The sequence below is a fragment of the Equus quagga genome, unplaced genomic scaffold (genome assembly GCF_021613505.1).
Source record: "Equus quagga isolate Etosha38 unplaced genomic scaffold, UCLA_HA_Equagga_1.0 HiC_scaffold_265_RagTag, whole genome shotgun sequence".
NCBI lineage: Eukaryota > Metazoa > Chordata > Mammalia > Perissodactyla > Equidae > Equus > Equus quagga.
Genome location: NW_025793368.1, coordinates 824 through 21,565, shown reverse-complemented (window position 1 = coordinate 21,565; position 20,742 = coordinate 824). Strand labels below are relative to the sequence as shown.

Genomic DNA, 20,742 nt, shown 5'->3' with positions numbered 1-20,742 from the left:
TAAATTTGATTTAATTTGTTACACTCCTGTAGTGTGATAACGGCCTTGGATTATGTAGCAAAGTGTCCAAATTTTTCAGACATGCAAACTGAAATGGGGTGAAACATCAGGATGTCTACTTGCCTTTAATTATTTTAGTGAGGGGTTGGTGTCAAGATAGCAGCATAGGCAGACTCTGAACTCACCTCCTCGCATGAAAACAACCAACCAATAACCATTTTTTGTGCAATTACACCGGAGAGAGAAGTGGGAACTGGATAAAAAGGACCCCCAAAACAAGAGACAGTCCCGACTGAGGTAGAAGAGGGAGAAATTCCTTCTGTATATAAAAACGTCACCTTCATGAACCATGGAGCTTCACATCTGGGTTGGAAAAACCCTAAGGTACACAGCCTTCCCTGGAGGAGTGGGGGATTTGAACTGGGAAGCATTACTGCTATAAGCACCCTTCAGACTCAGTACAACTGAGATGAGTCTCAGAATATCTGGCTTTGCTGGCTAGTAAATAGAATGGGAATTCCCCTAGGAAAGCTATTGGACATAAGCTGAAAAAGCCCTCTTAAAGGGCCCACACACAAATTCACAGGTTTCAGAAAGCAACCTAAAATCACCAGAAAGAAAGGTGCAAAGTCCTTTGATGAAGAAAGACTCACTTGATAAGCTCTGGGTGCATCTCTGTGAGATGTGAGAGCTCTCTAAGGACTGAGAAATTGGTGGCAGCCGTTATCATGATCCAGTACAGGAGTGCAGACACAGATGCTGGCTGATGCCATTGGAGTTCTTCCCCTGGCCTGTTAGCCTGGGAATCTGCCCCACCTATTACAGCAAGTATTTAATCCAGCTAAGGCAGGGCAGGTGGCCCACCCTAGGGACTGGCCCCACCCAACAGCAAGCCCTCAGGCAACTTTTGACTTGCATAGGCTGTGTGCCAAGATCTGCTGCAGGCAGGCAAGTAGCTCTGCCTCTTCAGGGCAGGACGTGTGAGGATCATTGGAGTGGGTTGGGCATTAGGCGAAGCATGTGTGGAGCCTCTGCAGTGTGGTGACTGGGTCCGCTCCAGGGAGCAGGGATGTGTTCATGTGCCAGGAGTGTATTGACAGTGTGTGTGGACCTGTGGGCCATGGGGCTTATCAGCAACAGAAGACCTGTGCTTTACAAACAGCCACATATGGGATCAGCCCCTCCTTCCCAAGCCTGAAACAATTGGGTGCTCTGGTTCCTGCGGCTAGCCCCCCTCAGCTGCAAACCTGAGAAAGCTGACAACAGCCTTGCAGGCTGGAATCCTACAGCAATTGTAACCCCTTGAGCCTAGCAACCAGTCACACTGGAGTCCTACTCACTTAACAGAAAAACTGCAACAGGAATGTGCTCTTAGACATTACAGCCAGTGGTGCTGCCTGTCCCCAAATGCAACAAAGTGACTGAAGGGTCCAGAACAGCAGCACACAGAGCTGAGAATTACAACCAGCCAGCCATGGGGACAACCTGGACTCCTTGGGCACCTGCAGCAAAAGCAACCTTGCAACAAGGGAAGGACACATGTGGCCCACACAGGGGTCACTCCTTGAACATTTGGAACTAGTGATGAGAGGGAAGCACACTGCTGGACCTCAAAAGGCATCTCCTACATAAGGCCAATTCTCCATGATCAGGAGACGTAGCTGACCCACCTAATACATAGATATAAGCACAGAGAAAGAGGCAAAATGAGGAGGTAAAGGAATACATTCCAAGCAAGGGAACAGGAAAAAAACCAGAAAAAGAAGTAAATGAAGTGGAAATAAGCAATCTACCTGACAAAGAGTTCAAAGAAAAAGTCATAAAGATGCTCACTGATCTTGGAATAAGATTGGATGAACACAGTGAGAACGTCAACCAAGAATTGGAAAATATAAAAAAAATCAGAAATGAAGAATACAGTAGTAGAAATGAAAAATCCACTAGAGGGACTCAGTAGCAGAGTAGATGATACAGAAGAATGGGTCAGCAAGCTGGACAAAAGAGTAGAGGAAATCACCCAAGCTGAACAGATAAAAGAAAAAGGAACTAAAAAGAACCAACAATCTAAGTTAATTCTGGGACATCATTAAGCCCACTATCATTCATATTATAGGTGTCCCAGAAGGAGAAGAGAAAGACAAAGAGGTGAGAGAATCTATTCAGAGAAATGATAGCTGAAAACTTTCCTAACCTAAGGAAGGAAACAGACATCCAAGTACAGCAAGCACAGAGAGCACCAAACAAGATAAACCCAAAGAGGCCCACACCAAGACACATTGTAATTAAAATGTCAAAAATTAAAGATAAAGAGAGAATCCTAAAAGCCACAAGAGAAAGGCAACAAGTGACATACAAAGGAAAGCCCATAAGGCTGTCAGCTGACTTCTCAGCGGAAACCTTGCAGGTTAGAAGTGAGTGGCAGGATATATTTCAAGTGCAGAAAGGAAAAATCCTACAGCCAAAAACACTCTACACAGCAAGGTTTTCACTCAGAGTGGAAGGAGAGAGAAAGAGTTTCCTAGACAAGCAAAAATTAAAGGCGTTTATCCCCAAGAAACCAGTTTTACAGGAAATGCTAAAGGGACTTATCTAAGTGGGAAAGAGAAGATAAAAAGTAGTGATAAGGAAATTCTAATAAAATAAAGAGGCAATAAAATCACTGGTAAAGGCAAAAATACAGTAAATGTAGCAGATCAACCACCTATGAAGATAATATGGAGGTCAAAATACAAAAGAACTAAATTTACCTATTTCAATGATAATAAGGTAATGGATACTCACGCACAAAATTAGAGGTTAGATTTGATATCAAAAGCACAAAATGTGGGAGAAGGGGTGTAAAAGAGTAGAGTTTTTAGCAAGAAGTCAAACTAGAGAGATCATCAACTCAATGTAGATTGCTATATATGTAGATTATTACATAAGAACCTCATGGTATTCACAAACCAGAAACCTGTAATAAAGACAGAAATAATTCAGAGAAAGGAGGCCAAACATGATACTAAAGAAAGCCCCCAAACACAAGAGAATAGAGCAAGAGAAGAAGAAAGGAACAGAGAAGAACTACTAAAACACCCAGAAAAAAATAACAAAATAGGAGTAAATACATATTTACTGATGTGGAATAAGGCTGCCCCAGCTAGAGAAGCCCAAGGTGACCTAGCCTACATGCCAAACTATATGACCCAGTGGACTTTTTTTATGGTATGAATTAGGACTGCCCCAGGGAGAGAAGCCCGGGGCATCCTCACCTACATGCCGATCTATATGGCCAGATTCGTATCTAAAGTTATATGACCGCACAATAACCAGACCCCATCTGCACTGAAATCATTTAATGACTTTTTACATCATCTTTTCTTTTCTCCAGTAAAAATAAGTCACGTACCCATGCCTTATAAAATTAGCCCTAACCCTCAACTCAGGGCAGCAGCAGCGGCAGCAGCAGGAGCTCTGCCTGCCCATGGGTCCTGTCCCCATGCGGCAGCAGCAGGAGCTCTGACTGCCCGTGGGTCTTGTCCCCACGCACCAGCTCTGCCTGCCCATGGGTCCTGTCCCCATGCCAGCGGGGGCAGCAGAAGCGGCAGCAGCAGAAGCTCTGCCTGCCCATGGGTCCTGTCCCCATGCTATTCCACACTATTCTCTAAATAAAAGAGCACTACTGCCAGATCTTGAGAGTCTAAGAAATCTTTCTTTCTACTCCTCGGCTCACCGATCCCGCATCATTTACCAATAGCTACTTTAAATGTCAATGGAGTAAATGCTCCAATCAAAAGGCATAGGGTGGAAGATTGGATAAAAACAAACAAGACCCATACATATGTTGTATACAAGAGACATACTTCAGACTTAAAGACACTCACAACCTGAAAGTTAAGGGATGGGAAAAGATACTCCATGCAAATAGCAAAGAAAAGAAAGCTAGGGTGGCAATACTTATATCAGACAAAATACACTTTAAAACAAGAACTGTACCCAGAGACAAGGAAGGGCACTACATAATGTTAAAGGGAACAATCCAACAAGAGGATATAACACTTGTAAATATCTCTGCACCTAAATATATAAAGCAATTATTAACAGATATAAGAGGAGAAATAGACAGTAACAATAATAGTAAGGGACTTTAACACTCCAGTTACACCAATGGATAGATCATGCAAATGGAAAATCAAAAAGGAAATATTGGCCTTCAACGACACTTTAGATCAGATGGACTTCGTAGATATAGAGAACGTTGCATCCAAAAACCACAGAATACGCATTCTTTTCAGATGCACATGGAACATTCTCCAGGATTGCTCACATATTAGGCCACAGAAGAAGTCTGAATAAATTTAATAAGATTGAAATAATACCAGCCATCTTCTCTGACCACAAAGTTATGAAACTAAAAATCAACTACAGGAAGAAAATCAGAAAAGCCACAAATATGTGGAGATTAAACAAAATGCAACTGTACAACAATCGGGTCAATGAAGAAATCAAAGGAGAAATCAAAAATTGCCTGGAAACAAAAATGAAAATATGACATGCCAAAATCAATGCGAAACAGCAAAATTCTAAGAAGGAAGTTTATAGCCATCCAGGTCTATGTCAACAAACAAGAAAAACAAATAAAGCCCAATATCAGTAGAAGGAGGGAAGTAAAAATCAGAGCAGAAGTAAATGAAATAGAGACTAAAAAACAATAGAAAAAATCAATGGAACCAAGAGCTGGTTCTTTGAAAGGATAAACAAAATTGGCAAACCTTTAGTTAGACTCACGAAGAAAACAAGAGAGAAGGCTCAAATAAAATCAGAAATGAAAGAGGAGAAATTACAATGGACACCTCACAAATGCAAAATATTACAAGAGAATACCATGAAAAGCTATATGCTGACAAATTGGATAATATAGAAGAACTGGATAAATCCTTAGAAACATACCACCTTCAAACTGAATCAAGAAGAACTAGAGAATTTTAATAGAGAAGTCACCAGGATATAGAATGAAACAGTAATGAAAAACTTCCAAAAAATAAAAGCTCAAGACCAGACGGCTTCCCTGGTGAATTCTACCAAACATTCAAAGACTTATTACCTATCCTTCTCGAACTCTTCCAAAACATTGAAGAGATGGGGAAGCTACCTAACTCATTCTACAAAACCAACATAACCTGATACCAAAACCAGACAAGGACATCACAGAAAAGGAAAATTATGGACCAGTATCACTGACGAACATCGATGCAAAACTCTGCAACAAAATACTAGAAAATCAAATACAACAATACATTAAAAACATCATACACCATGGCCAAGTGGGATTCATTCCAGGGATGCAGGGATAGTTCAACATCTGCAAATCAATCAACATCATACACCACATTAACAAAGTGAAGAATAAAAAGCACATGATCCTCCCAATAGATGCAGAGAGAGCATTTGGCATGACATAGCATCCATTTCTGATAACTCTGAGCCAAATGGGTAGAAAAGGAAAGTACCTCAACATAATAAAGGCCATATATAACAAACTCACAGCTAATATCATTCTCAATGGAGAAAAACTGAATGCTGCCCCTCTAAGAACAGGAAGCAGACAAGAATACCCACATTCACCACTCTTATTACCATGGTATTGGTAGTCTTAACCTGAGTAATCAAGCAAGAAAAAAGAGTAAAAGGGATGCAAATTGGAAAGGAAGAAGTGAAACTATCAGTATTTGCAGATGACATGATTTTATATGTAGAAAACCCTAAGGAATCCACCCAAAAACTTTTAGAAATAATAAATGAATATGGCCAAGTTGCAGGATGCAAAATCAACATCCAAAAATTAGGTGAGTTTGTATACACTAACAACGAAGTAGCAAAAAGACAAATTAAGAATGCAATCCCATTTACAGTTGCAACAAAAAGAATATAATATCTAGGATTAAACTTAACAAAAGAGGTGAAATATCTGTATGATGAAAAGTATAAAACATTGTTGAAAGAAATTGAAGATGACACAAGAAATGTAAAGATATTCCGTGCTCTTGAATTGGAAGAATTAACATAGTTAAAATGTCCATACTTCCTCAAGCAATCAACAGATTCACTGAAATCTCTATCAAAGTTCCAACAACATTTTTCAAATAAACAGAATGGGGAAGCCTAATGCTTATATGGAACAACAAAAGGCCCCGAATAGCCACAGGAATCCTGAGAAAAGAGAACAAAACTGGAGGTATCAGACTCCATGATGTCAAAATATACTACAAAGCTATAGTAAGCTAAATGGCGTGGTACTGGCACAAATACAGATATACAGTTCAATGGAACAGGATCGAGAGCCCAGAAATAAACCCCCACATCTCTGGACAGCTAACTTTCAACAAGGGTGCCAAGAACATACAATGGAGAAATGAAAGTCTCTTCAATAAATGGTGTTTGGAAAACTGGACAGCCACATGCAAATGAATGAAAGTAGGTCATTATCTTACACCATATACAAAAATTAACTCAAAGTCGATTAAAGACTTGAATGTAAGTCCCAGAACCATTAAACTTCTAAAGAAAACATAGGCAGTACACTCTTTGACATCAGTCTTAGTGGCATATTTTGAAGTACCATGTCTGACAGGGCAAGGGAAACAATAGAAAAAATAAGCAAATGGGACTACATCAAACTAAAAAGCTTCTGCACAGCAAAGGAAACCATCAACAAGACGAAAAGACATTCTAACAATTGGAAGAAGATATTTGCAAATCATATATCTGATAAGGGGTTAATATCCAAAATATACACAGAACTCATATATCTCAAGACCAAAAAACTAACAACCTAATTTAAAAAATGGGCAAAAGATCTGAACAGACAATTCTCCAAAGAAAATATAAATATGTCCATCCTGCACTTGAAAAGGTGTTCAACATCATCAACTATCAGGGAAATGTAAATCAAAACTACAAAGAGATGTCTCCTCACTCCCATCACAATGGCTATAGTTAAGAAGATAGGAAACAATAAGTGTTGGAGAAGATGTGGAGAGAAGGAAACCATCATACACTGCTGGTGGGAGTGCAAACTGGTGCAGCCACTATGGAAAACAATATGGAGATTCCTCCAAAAATTATGAATAGATCTACCATATGATTCAGCTATTCCATTGCTGGGTATTTATCCAAAAAACATGTAAAGACAAGTGCAGAATGGTACATGCATCTCTATGTTCATCACAGTGCTATTCACAATAGCCAAGACTTGGAAGCAACTGAGGTGCACATCAAGAGACGAATGGATAAAGAAGATATAGTATATATATATATACAATGGAATACTAGTCAGCCACAAGAAATGATGAAATCCAGCCATTTGTGACATGGATGGAACTGAAGGGTATTACACTCAGTGAAATATTTCAGAGGGAGAAAGTGAAATACAGTATGATTTTACTCATAAGTAGAATGTAAAACCAACGACAAACGAACACATAGAGGCAGAGATTGGATTGGTAGTTACCAGAGGCAAAGGGGGGAGGCAGGAGGAGGAAAGGAGTGATTAGGGACATGTGTGTGGCAATGGATTGTAATTAGTCTTTGGGTGCTGAGCAGGATGTAATCTACACAGAAATGAAAATATCTGAAGTTGTGCACCTGAAATTTACATAATGTTATAAACCAATGTGACCACAATAAAAGAAAATGATAAAAACAAAGGTGGGCAGAGGATATGAACACACAGTTTTCCAAAAAAGATATACAGATGGCCAATAGGCACATGAAAAGATGTTCAGTGTCATGAATTATTAGGAAAATGCAAATCAAAACTACAATGAGATATCATCTTATCCTGTCAGAATGGCCACAATTAACAAGACAAAAATGTTGGAGAGGATGGGGAGAAAAGAGTACCCTCAGACACTGCTGCTTAGAATGGAAACTGGTGCAGCCTCTATGGAAAACAGTATGGAGATTTCCCAAAAAACTAAAAATAGAAATACCACATAACACAGCTATCCCACTACTGAATATTTATCCAAGGAACATGAAATTAACAATTCAGAGATTTATTAATTATTCACAATAGCTAACATGTGGAAGCAACCCAAATGCCCATCAACAGATGAATGGATAAAGACGATGTTGTAGATAGATAGATAGATAGATAGATAGATAGACAGATAGATGCACACACTATGCTGTACTACTCAGCCATAAAAGGAGACAAAATTGTGCTTTTGTGACAACATGGATGGAGCTTGAGGGTATTATGCTAAGTGAAATAAGCCAGAGAAAGACATACACCTTATGGTTTCACCAATATGTGGAACATAAATACATGGAAAAGGAGAACAGATTGGTGGTTACCAGAGGGGAAGGGCTTGGAAGAGGGAAAAAGGGGTAAAGGAGTACATATTTATGGTGACGGAAAAAAACTACACTATTAGTGGTGAGTGCGATGGTGTCTATACAGAAACTGATATATAACAATGTACACCTGAAATTACACAATGTTACAAGCCAATATGACCTCAATAAAATAATTAAATAAAAAACATTTTTCAAGGAAAATGTGGGAGAAAGCAAAGGTGGCAAGTGTGAATAATTTACACATTGGATGGAATACTGTTTTAATTGGATGAAGTTTACATTGTTAAATCTAGTCAATCGATGTTTCCAATACTGTTCTACTTTCCTGTGTTTTTGAAAACTTTTATTTAAAAAAGTAAAACACGATTGCCGGAGATCTCGGAGAGGACTGGGGCTGTGGAGACCTCCAGAGGCTGACTCTGTGGCCCAGGGGGGAAGCTCCAGAGTTCCGCCCGGGCAGCAGACAAAACTCTCTGTCTGCCATTAGCGGAGGGGCCCCGCCCAGCATTCACAATGCCGGGAAAGTCCCGGAGAGAATCCCAAGCAGCGCCGCGGCCTGCTGGCTGCCGCTGCCTGCCCAACGGGGCTCAGGACTGCCGGAGATCTCCTCGGAGAGGACTGGAGCTGGGTGGAGCTCCAGCGGCCAGCTCCGTGGTGAAATCCTCAACAAAATTCTGGCAAACCGAATACAGCAATACATCAAAAAGATTATACACCATGATCAAGTGGGTTTTATACCAGGGACACAGGGATGGTTCAACATCCGCAAATCAATCAACGTGATACACTACATTAACAAAATGAGAAACAAAAACCACATGATCATCTCAATAGATGCAGAGAAAGCATTTGACAAGATCCAACATCCATTTATGATAAAAACCCTCAATAAAATGTCTATAGAAGGAAAGTACCTCAACATAATAAAGACCATATATGACAAACGCACGGCCAACATCATACTCAATGGACAAAACTGAAAGCCATCCCTCTGAGGACAGGAACAAGACAAGGGTGCCCACATTCACCACTCCTATTCAACATGGTACTGGAGGTGTTGGCCAGAGCAATTCGGCAGGAAAAAGAAATAAAAGGAATCCAAATAGGTAATGAAGAAGTAAAACTCTCGCTGTTTGCAGACGACGTGATCTTATATATAGAAAACCCCAAAGAATCCATAGAAAAACTATTAGAAATAATCAACAACTACAGCAAAGTAGCAGGGTATAAAATCAACATACATAAATCAGTAGCATTTCTATACACTAACAATGAACTAACAGAAAAAGAACTCAAGAACTCAATCCCATTCACAATTGCAACAAAAAGAATAAAATACCTTGGGATAAATTTAACCAAGGAAGTGAAGGATTTATACAATGAAAACTACAAGACTTTCTTGAAAGAAATTGACGATGACATAAAGAGATGGAAAGACAGTCCATGCACATGGATTGGAAGAATAAACATAGTTAAAATGTCCATACTACCTAAAGCAATCTACCGATTCAATACTATCCCAATCAGAATCCCAAGGACATTCTTTACAGAAATTGAACAAAGAATCCTAAAATTCATATGGGGCAACAAAAGACCGCAAATTGCTAAAGCAATCCTGAGTAAGAAAAACAAAGCCAGAGGAATCACAATCCCAGATTTCAAAACATACTACAAAGCTACAGTGATCAAAACAGCATGGTACTGGTACAAAAACAGGTCCACAGATCAATGGAACAGAATTCAAAGCCCAGAGATAAAACCACACATCTATGGACAGCTAATCTTCGACAAAGGAGCAGAGGGCCTACATTGGAGAAAAGAAAGTCTCTTCAACAAATGGTGCTGGGAAAACTGGACAGCCACATGCAAAAGACTGAAAATTGACCATTCTTTTTCACCACACACCAAAATAATCTCAAAATGAATCAAAGACCTAAAGATTAGGCCTGAAACAATAAGTCTTCTAGAAGAGAATATAGGCAGTACACTCTTTGACATCAGTTTCAAAAGAATCTTTTCGGACACTATAACTCCTCAGTTGAGGGAAACAATAGAAAGAATAAACAAATGGGACTTCATCAGACTAAAGAGCTTCTTCAAGGCAAGGGAAAACAGGATTGAAACAAAAAAAACAGCCCACTAATTGGGAAAAAATATTTACAAGCCACTTATCCGACAGAGGGTTAATCTCCATAATATACAAAGAACTCACACAGCTTAACAACAAAAAAACAAACAATCCGATCAAAAGATGGGCAGAGGACATGAACAGACATTTCTCAAAAAAAAGATATAAGTATGGCCAATAGACACATGAAAAGATGTTCATCATCGCTAATCATCAGGGAAATGCAAATCAAAACTACACTAAGATATCACCTTACACCCGTTAGTTTGGCAAAAACCAAGAGCAACAAATGTTGGAGAGGTTGTGGAGAAAAAGGAACCCTCATACACTGTTGGTGGGAATGCAAACTGGTACAGCCGCTATGGAAAACAGTATGGAGATTTCTCAAAAAGTTAAAAATAGAAATACCCTATGACCCAGCCATCCCATTACTGGGTATCTATCCTAAGAACCTGAAATCAGAAATTCCAAGAGTCCCTTGCACCCCTATGTTCATCGCAGCATTATTTACAATAGCCAAGACGTGGAACCAACCTAAATGCCCAGAAACTGATGATTGGATAAAGAAGATATCGTATATATACACAATGGAATACTACTCAGCCATAAAAAAGGACAAAATTGGCCCATTCGCAGCAACATGGATGGACCTCGAGGGTATTATGTTAAGCGAAATAAGCCAGACAGAGAAAGACGAACTCTATATGACTCCACTCATAGGTGGAAGTTAACATATTGACAAGGAGAACTGATCGGTGGTTACCAGGGAAAAGGGCATGGGGGCTGGGGGGTGGGCACAAAGGGGGAAGTGGTGTAACCACAACATGACTAACAATAATGTACAACTGAAATCTCACAAGGTTGTAATCTATCATAATATTGATAAAAAAAAAAGTAAAACACACTCACATGTATTCCATTTTATTGACTTTCAGGGTACTCTCCCAACAGAAACAATGCCTTGACTGAGAACTCTGGTAAGCTTCAAGAAAGCCCTAGTCCTGGGTGGGAAGGGAATATCTTGATGCTGTGCGTCAAAGAGAACCATGCACACTGGGTCTTGGATGATGATGAAAGCTGGCCAACTCGTGTCAAGGACTGTGACACAGTGCGGGGACAGCAGGAGCCTTGGAGGAATGACAGGAGCTGGCTCAGCCCAGCGCTTATCACCCTAGACTTCCCCTTCTGGGCCATCATCCTCATTTACTTGGCGGGACTCCTGGTGCTCATCACATGCCTGCTCTGCGGTCTCCTGGTAAGCAGGGTAGTGTTGTTTGTCTTCTTTCTGTTGGGTTGTAAGAGCTCTTGCTATATTGTAAATATATGTGCTTTGCTAGGGATATGTTTAGCAGATAGTGTCTCTCACTGGCAACTTGATGTTGGTGGCTCCTTTAGAGCTTGAATCAGTAGTGACATTGTCATCCGCCCAACTCTGAGGGGCTGACTCCCCTGTCCCAGATGTTTCCATCAACCCAAAGGATCATATTCAATAATGAGAAATTCAGAAACATATTAACCCGCCACAAATCTCTGGTGACTAGATTTTACTCACACTCTCAGACAATAAACACCCGTTCCCCAAGATCGGAAGTGATGCCACATCACCATGCCCTCAGTTTAATTTCTCTTCTTATATCCTACCATTCCTGGAATCCTTGGTCTATGACCTCAGTAATTCTCTTGGAACCATCCAAATATTCTTACTGTTCATCATAGCTGCCTTGTAAAACTTCAACCCCAGAAGATCTGATTATTTCCCATGCCTTAGCTCCTGCTGGTATGATTTTATGACAAAACAGGATATTTTGGGGGCTGGCCCCGTGGCAGAGTGGTTAAGTTCATGTGCTACACTTCAGCAGCCCAGGGTTTCACTGCTTCAGATCCCAGGCATGGACATGGCACTGCTCATCAGGCCATGCTGAGGTGGCAACCCACACAGCACAACCAGAGGTGCTCACAACTAGAGTATACACCTATGTACTGGGGGTCTTTGGTGAGAAGGAAAAAAAAACCCAGGATATTTTGGCACCACTGTAAATCTAAAACCAGGATCAGACTGCAGACCCTGTGAGCTGCAGCCATTAGGACAAGCACTTGGGTCTGCTGAGAGAGAGAAGAGAACATTTAGCGGGTGTGGGTACCGGGGTTCAAGAAGCCTCCCTGATTCCTGGATAGAATCAAAGAAGACAATGCAGGACAGAGGAGGGATGCTTGGGTGTGACTATGCTTGGGAATGTCCCTAGAGAGGCGGATGTGTCATTGGTAATGCCTTCAACAGTGCTGTTCATTCACTGATTCATCCTATATCATGGACTGCATTCTACGTCCATCCAGGCAATATTCTCCCCACTGGTGCTTACAGAGTCAGAAGAATTAATTTTCATTTATAATATATAGGTACAGTGCTTGTAATGTGCTACGTGTTCCAAGCATTTTTCAAACATCAACTCCTTTAATTCTCTCCATGTCCTTACCAATTAGGTACACTTATCATTTTTGCCAACAACAGATAAAGAAACTGAGGCCCCGACGAGGTAAGTATCTTGCCCACTACCAATATCTACAAAGTGATTGAGCTGGAATTTCAACATAAAATGCTGGATATTCTCTGCTCTTAACCATGATATTTCCTCTCTAAAACTTCACACCATGAAAACATTGGATCAGTGTATCCATTTCATTGTTACACCCAGTAGCCCTACTCTTTGATCTCTGTCTGAAAAACATACTATTTACATCAAAACTGTTGCACATACACATCCAAATGACTTCTACCAATATCCCCTGTCCTTGAAAATTAAGAGAACATTTCAAAACATTTCTTGCCCAGGCTGGGAATGCTTCTGGGAAATCCCACTGTTCCTCTAAGAAGCCAAGGGTAGGCTGGGAGCTGGGTCTGAGGGGAAAGGAGACCTCAGGAGTTACCATGGAATTACAGAATGGATGGGAGGCCTCGGCAGGAACTGACTTCAGGATCTGGTGGTGTTTGAAGCTGGGCGCTAATTTTCTGGCTGTGGGAGTAGGGGCTAGTGCCGCATTACAGGAAGAGGGGATGGCTCCTGGTGTTCTTGGGGAAACTAAACACGTGAAATAGGGAATGAAGATTCCTTTCACAATGGATTTGTGACAGGAGGCGTTCTGTACCTGCTCTGTGGTGGGAGTTTCCCCATAACCAAGTCGAGGCAGGCCCCTGAGACCGTCTGTCCTGTCCCTCAGGCAGTGTCTTTGCAGAGCTGCACACAGGAGATGGCCAAAGAGATAGGAGATGGCCAAGGAGATGGCAGAGGGCTTCAGTTACTCCATGTCCCTGGACAGAGGGTAGATGCACCAGGCCACCAAGAATGACCAGGGTTGGTCTGAGGTGACTGGGCACAGAGGGGTCTCCTAATCCAGGACCCTGAGATGGTGCCACTGACACTATGTCCCTCCTGGTCCCAGCCAGCCTGAAGATGAGTCCATTTTTTATCCAAATGAGGCCTGCAGGATGCATGCTCTCCAGGTAGGAGTGATAGAGAAGCTGTCAGAGTCCATGGTCCCAGCCTTCCTGGGTAGAATCATCTGCAACATCACCACCTTCGTGTGCAACTACTCAGCCTTCAGCACATTCCACCAGGTCCTGGACCAGCTGTTTACTAAGCGAGTGCCCGCCTCATCCTCAGCACTGTGGTGACTCTGCCCATGGCCAGCTGTAAGTTTTGGGAATGTCAGCACATCTCTCTGAGACTCTGGTCTTGTGAAAAGTGGGGTGGGAGACAATGAACATCATAGGGTTCTCCCAGGGATGAATGAAACCAGCCATGGAAAGCGGTTCCTGGTGCCTGGCTTTACAGAGAGAGCTGTGGGACAGGCTGTGGTTGTTCATGGTGATTATTTCTCTGTCTCCCATAAAACTTACTCTTCCTCTTTCATCACTGACTTGTGGCCTTTCTGAGTTTGATAAAGCACCTGGAGAGCACACTGTCAAGGAGTTTGAGATTCCATCCAGCTGGTCCTGGTCCTTGCCCTTCACATAGCCAATGAGGGATTTCTGAGGCAGCAAAGGGGCCCCAGGACCCACTCAGATATCTGGGATGGTTCCAGTTGGAGTTCACTCAACAATGTGTATTAAACACCTACTCCACACTAGACTTCTGGAGACACTAAGCGTAACTCAGTGAATGAAGCAGACACCCTGTCTGGGCCTCAATTCTAGTCAGAGAGACAGTCAGTCACTCTTGACATCATTCACAGGTCCCATCCACCATACATCCTGTGTGACGCCTTCATACCCTCTTGGACATCTGGAGGCATCTTCCCCCTTTGTGAGTGGGATGGACCACAGGACCACCTACAAAAGTGAGTGGTCTTTGGGTCCAGAAGGAGGGTTTCCTGTCTCTAGAGGAGAGGGTAGGGGGAGAATATGCGGGCCGTGGCTTTGCCAGACCTGGAAGAACACTGCATCTCAATTATCTTTCGATTCCCATGGGAGGGTTAAGTTCTGGTAGCTTCTTCTCAAAGAGGACAGGAGTATAAGAGAGCTTTGTATGGGTCCCAGGCCCCCTGAGAACCAGAAGGGAGTCTGGGCTGAGTTGTCCCCTAGAGACCCATCGCCACCAGAGTCCCAGCTCCTTTGGCCTCCCTGTCTCCACATCCACCCCTTGTGACCACCACCATCAGCTCCAGAGCAGGTGGTGCATGAGCAAGCTGCTCACAAATCTGCTTGAGTCTTCGTTCCATTAGCCCACGTGCATGGAGAGCTGAGGTGGACGTTGGGCCTTTGGGAGAAGAGTATCAGTGGGAACAAGAGGTTGCCACAGACTCTGTGTTAAACCTGCTGCAGGAGCAGGCCTGCCACTGCCAGGAAAGCCAGGCAGGGTTCAAGGCTGGGATGGGGCTTTCCCCTGGAAGGCATGGTAAGGCACAAGGGCCCCAGTCCAAATGAGAGTGCCTTGGGAGGGCAGTGTGGAAGCAAAGGCCAGGCCTCTCACCCTGTGGCCCATCTGCCTCCCCCCAGTACTATCTATTTGATGCTGGGAAGATGGCTGGACCAAGGACAGGATTTCAGTGAGCCCCTGCAGTTTCCCTGTTTGACGGTGAAGCTGGCCACTGTTCATGTCAGCTCTGGTGGCTCAGACCCAGAGGGCCAAGCCTGCCTTCTGCCGGGCCACCTGGAGCATCTCATGGACACTGAGACTGAGCAGAAAGGTGAGGGGACTGCAGTGTGGGGAAACTGCCTGTGCTGGGGTTTATGGGCTGGAGTTCTCTTAAAGGCAGTGTAGTCTTTCCTGTCTTTGGAAAGTTACAGAAACTGTCAGGTGTGTGGGTGAAAATTTCTCTTTACCCTGCTCCAGAGCCACCTCCAAAGCTCCTGCCACTTCCAGAGCCAGAGCCAGAGCCAGCTCCAGCCCCCGGGCTAGAGCCAGCTCCACCTCCAGTCCCATCACCTGTGGTAGAGCTGGAGCCAGCATCCCCTGTGTCAGCCCCTGCAAGGCTGGAGGAAGGGCCACCATTAAAGTCAGCCCCAGTGCCAGCTCCTGCACTGGAGACCACTGGACGCTGGGCTCTACTGAGACTTCCAGTTCCATCTGCAGCAGTCAGGAGCCCGCAGGATCCAGCCCCAGAGCCCACCTGCCCCTGGGCCGTGACCACCGAGGACCAGCTGCGAGAGGAGAAACCGAACCTCTTGGACTTCTCTCCCCAGCTGGTGGCAGAGCAGCTGATGAGGATGGCTGCAGTGAGCAGCAGCGCTCATAGGGCAGGTGGCCCCTGCCTTCCCGGTGCCATGAGCCACCCCACACCTGCCATTCCCTGCTCCAGAATCCAATGGTCTGGGTCCATATCTCTGCTCCCTCCCTTACCAACACTGTGACCTGGGAAGCTTTCTTTCCCCCCAAGCCTTCCCTGCCCACTAGAGAACAGGAGACAATAAACACAGACACTCAGTGCAAGTGCTGCACATTGTGGCTGTGCCGATGAATGAGGTGGAAGAGAGTGGAAGCTGGGCAGAGTCTGGCCCTTTGGTGGAGGATGGGTGCTCAGTGAAGTGCTGCCAGGTCCATGAGGCAATCACCCATCTTCCCAGGTGGCCTTGTCATCTTCAGCACTTATTAGGCACCTGACATGTTTTGACCACAGTGGAGAGAATCAAAGCCAGTGGTTGGCAGTGCCTCGGGCGAATGTGCATGGGAATGGGGAGTGGGACCCAAGGGTGACTAGAATGAGGGGAAGATGGCCCTAGAGGTGGGTAGGTGTGGGCTGCATCCTGGAGCTTGGAGGACGTGAGACAGGGCTGGGGGAAAATGCCCCCTCCTTTCTCCACAGTACCGTGTCCTGTGTCATCTTGTCCCAGGAGGCTTCTGTGGATACAGACAAAACCCAGGGACTCCCACAAGCCTCAGACCACATCCTCTGCTTCCTGAACTCCAGCTGTGCTCCCACCCTGACTGGGACTATGTGAGACTGTGGACACTGAGCTGGGGTGTGACAGGACCAGGTGATACTCCAAATCTTCCACAGGAGCTGTTGAAGAAGTTGGTGCCCATCCACTGCCTTGGGCCCATCTGTTCCCAGAGAGACAACAGGGACTGCGAGTACCTGGCATCCTCATCCCAGAGAATATGACACATACCAACACCGTGGCCAACCATGTGATTGCCACCTGCCTCAGGGACACAAGCATGACACCGCAGGAGGGGCCACGGTTGTGGAGGATCCAGGAAGCTGAGGTAAGTTGTGGAATGCCCAGGGAGGACCTCTCTGGAGTTGTGGGAATTGCCTCTTGTTTCTCAGTTCTCAGGATTGAAGTCTCTGGTCTGAGTCCCTGTACTGTCCCTCGACTCTCCCTGACCTTGACTTGAGGTCCCAGTGGGGACAAGCTCACTGTGTTAAACTACAAATCCTTGTGCCTGGCAGTGTTACTCGTTGGGTGTCAGGTGTGCCCTCCCTGGGTTCCCTGGGCATCTGTCTGCTCCAGGACAGAAGTCCATGAGGGGACAGAAGCCAGGGGCAGCAGAGCTCCAGCTCCCCCTCACAGCTCAATCTCTTCCCTTCCCCAGGAGTGCTGGGGCTTAGGAAACTTCTCTTCCCTCCACACCATCCTTTCCGCTCTGCAGAGCCCTGCCATTAACCATCTCAGAGACCTGGAGACAAGTTTCCAGGTGGGTAGGCTGCTCTCCAGCCAAGCATCATGAGCATGAGGTGGACCAGGCAGCCTGCATTCAGCCGGCATGTCCCCCAAGGTCAGCTGAGACCACCTGGGAGACAGCGAACGCAGGGAACAGAGACTGAGCTGCGTGCTGGGTCTCTGAGTCTCTCAGGGCCCTTAGGCCATCAGTTTTTCCACAAGGATTCATTTTCTTGCAGACCAGATCCTGCCTTGAGTCCAGGTGGAGAGTTTCAAGTGTTTCCTTTGCAGAAACGGAAGTCTCTATCCAGCTGAAACTGACACTGTTCCAAAGAGATCTGTTTGGGACATATGGGAATGGAGGCCCCAGGGCACAAGAGGAGAGGCCCCCTCCCGAGTCCCAAGGGTACCTTAGGGCTCAGAGCACCCGAGTGAAATCCCTCATCCAGGCCCCAGGCAGTTTGGATCTGCTGGGTTTTCAAACAAAAGGGATTTGCCCCTCAAGCACCCCACAGTTTTTCTTTCTTTTTTTCCCCATGCCTCAGTAATAGTTCTTGAAACTTTAAGAAGTGGTGCAGGAGAGAGCAGCACGTGAGCAGGAAGCTGCTCCTGATGGTAAACTGGAGGCTGGAGATCTGGAAGGACAAGAGGGGTGAGGGGATGGGAACCACGTGAGGGGATCCTAGGAGGTGAGGCTATGGCAAGGCTCGGCCCAGGCTGGGGTCAGAGAGCCCTGTGAGAGTGGGGCATGCCAGAGCCACTCGGCCAGGCCCCCCAAGACACCCTGCCCTTCCCCTCCCTGTCTGTTCAGCTGGGGTCTGGACACACCCTGGGAGTCCAGAGGTCAGGGCCTTGGTCAGATTTGGAGCCAGGGTTGCGATGAAGCAAGCAGGGACAGGGCCTCTGACTGGGACGGGGAGCAGCCTCTCCTCAGTGGGTCCTTGAGCAAGTCACTGCCCCTCTGGGGGCCTCAGTCTCCTCCTCTGGGAAGTGGAGGGAAATGATCAGAGGCAGGCCTCCCAGCGGGGTGCTACCATCCAAGGGAGGACAGGAATGTGAGGAGATCTGTGCTGGCTCCTTGAGATGTGAGGGGAGAGCAGTGATGATACGCAAATGACTCTGAGTCCTCAGGAGACTCCTGGAAGCAGGTGACATTCTCCTCACACTTTTCAGATGAGCAAAGAGGCTCAGGGAGGCCTGGGCAGGCCCAAGGTCACACAGGAGTGAGTCCTGGAGCCGGGACTCGTCTAGAATCAGAGCACCCTGGAGGTGGGAGCAGCAGAGGCAGCAGGGGACTGGAGCCGATGGCCAGGGTCTGAGTTCAGGGGCCTTGGGGGACATGTGGAGGGGAGTATGGGCGCACTGACCCTGTCCTCGGCCCCGACAGGAGGCGACCTCCGTGTTAGAGACTGCAGAGAGGGCCCGCCAGGGAGCCCAGGAGAGGCAGCGGCAGCAGGTGAGGGTGACTGTGGGGGAGGGGTGTAGGAGTCAGAGGAGAGGGGGCTCCCCCTCCCAGCTGGAGGCCTCCCTCAGGAGAGGGGCCTTCCTCCTCCAGGGCATCTCCTATAGCCACAGAGCCTGAAGTGCCTGCATTGGCAGTGAGCAGGGGGAGGCCTGGAAGGGCTGGCAGCAGGACAGATTTGGGGTGGGGAGGGGCAGGGGCCACACCCCCTGGTGTTGGCCGACAGCCAGCCCTGGGACGTGACTGGTGGGGTTTGGTGCTCCTGGAGGGGAGGGCAGGAGGGGATTGTGGGTGTTGGGGTGTCCCGAGGATCCTAGGCTGCTGTGTATGGGAGTGTGGGGTGGGCAGGAGGCTCAGGTGAGGGGTTTCAGAGGAGGGTTCATGGGGGTACCTAAGATTGGGAGCTCATCACCATGCCCATCCCGATGGCGGCACAGGGTGTCGTCCCCTCCCTGGTGACATTCTTCAGTTCCCTTGAGCTGCTGGATGCTACAATGGAGGATTATGTGGAGGTGAGTGAGCCCGGAGGTGGGTCCGGGGGTTCAGGCTCCTGAGGGTGGGGAGGAGAGAGTCCTGCCCTGAGCCCTGAGCTCTCTGCATTTGGCAAAGGTCCTCTCAGCAGTGCCTCCAGCCTCCTGTGGCAGCCGAGGCATCAGGCCCAACACAGTGATGAGTGATGCAGGCTCTGCGTAAGTCACCGTCCATGTTCCCTGGGCTGTTGAGGCCCTGAGCTGCAGGAGGTTGTGTCTGAGCTGGACTCAGTCCCTCCCTGTAGCCCTGCTGATGTGGAGAGAGAAGTTGGGCCCCTCTGAGTCAGGAAGCACATCACTTTCTGAGATTTTCCTTCCTGCCTGAGGTCTCCGTCTCCCTGTCATCAGAGAGGGTTGGGTCACGAGGTCTCTGGCGTTAGCTCCTCTGTGCCCCCCATCACAAAGCCCTGTTTCGTGCACACTTCCTGACTCCCTGGGATGTACCTGTCACCCCACTGCAGAGGTCCCCACCTCTCCAACAGTACCCCCCACAGTTCACCTGTTCCTCACACAGTCCCTGCCCCATAGAGGTGGACACACTCTCCTACCTGCAGAGGATCAAAGCAGCCAGTCTATGCAGGCTGACAAGTAGCCTGAGGGCTTGCTCTTGTGTAGGGCAGTTCCCTAGGGCAGGCTGCCTGCCCTGGCTGATCTGGATTATTTCTGTGCTCTAGTTGGTTTGGCTGACCCCCGGGCTGTCGGGCAGGGGAAGGACTTCAATGCTGTCTGCCAGCACCTGTCAGCATGCCTGTACTAGGTCACAACAATGGCCACCACCAATGTCTGTCTCTGGAGATGTCTCGCCTCTCACAGAGACACACCCAGAGCCTACCAGGTGAGTCTCTTTTCACCAAAGGACTGTGCAGCTTTCTTTTTGGTGATTTTAGGTTTCTCTCTGATATGGCTGAATTTGTGCCTGGGCCCTTTAAGACCCGGTGTTTTCCTGCTTTCATCTGATAGCTTTTCTGGGGGTATTGCCCCATTGCAGTTAATAGGCAGCCAAGCCAAATAGTAGGGCACTCATCTCAGTTGTGCTGAGTCTGAAGCATGCTTATGGCAGTAACAGGCCCCTGCTCAGGTCCCCACTTCTCCAGGGAGGGCTGTGTACCTTAGGGTGACTCCTGCCCTACTGGCTGTGAAGGTCTGTGGTTTGTGAAGGTGGCTTTTTCTCTCCAGAAGG

General features: G+C 46.2%; 1 protein-coding gene across 1 annotated transcript in view; it reads left to right on the top strand.

The window, feature by feature from the left end:
* Window positions 1–20,275, top strand: part of LOC124232130 (uncharacterized) — a 42,059-nt gene extending 21,784 nt beyond the window's left edge. Inside the window, exons 6-15 of the mRNA XM_046649092.1 lie at window positions 11,404–11,723; window positions 12,950–13,002; window positions 14,082–14,156; window positions 14,699–14,803; window positions 15,462–15,652; window positions 16,964–17,172; window positions 18,958–19,026; window positions 19,470–19,544; window positions 19,642–19,721; window positions 20,237–20,275. Of these exons, the coding sequence (XP_046505048.1) occupies window positions 11,404–11,723; window positions 12,950–13,002; window positions 14,082–14,156; window positions 14,699–14,803; window positions 15,462–15,652; window positions 16,964–17,172; window positions 18,958–19,026; window positions 19,470–19,544; window positions 19,642–19,721; window positions 20,237–20,249 (1,190 nt within the window). The 3' untranslated portion in view covers window positions 20,250–20,275. The remainder of the gene's footprint in view (window positions 1–11,403; window positions 11,724–12,949; window positions 13,003–14,081; window positions 14,157–14,698; window positions 14,804–15,461; window positions 15,653–16,963; window positions 17,173–18,957; window positions 19,027–19,469; window positions 19,545–19,641; window positions 19,722–20,236) is intronic.
* Window positions 20,276–20,742: the final 467 nt, after the last annotated feature.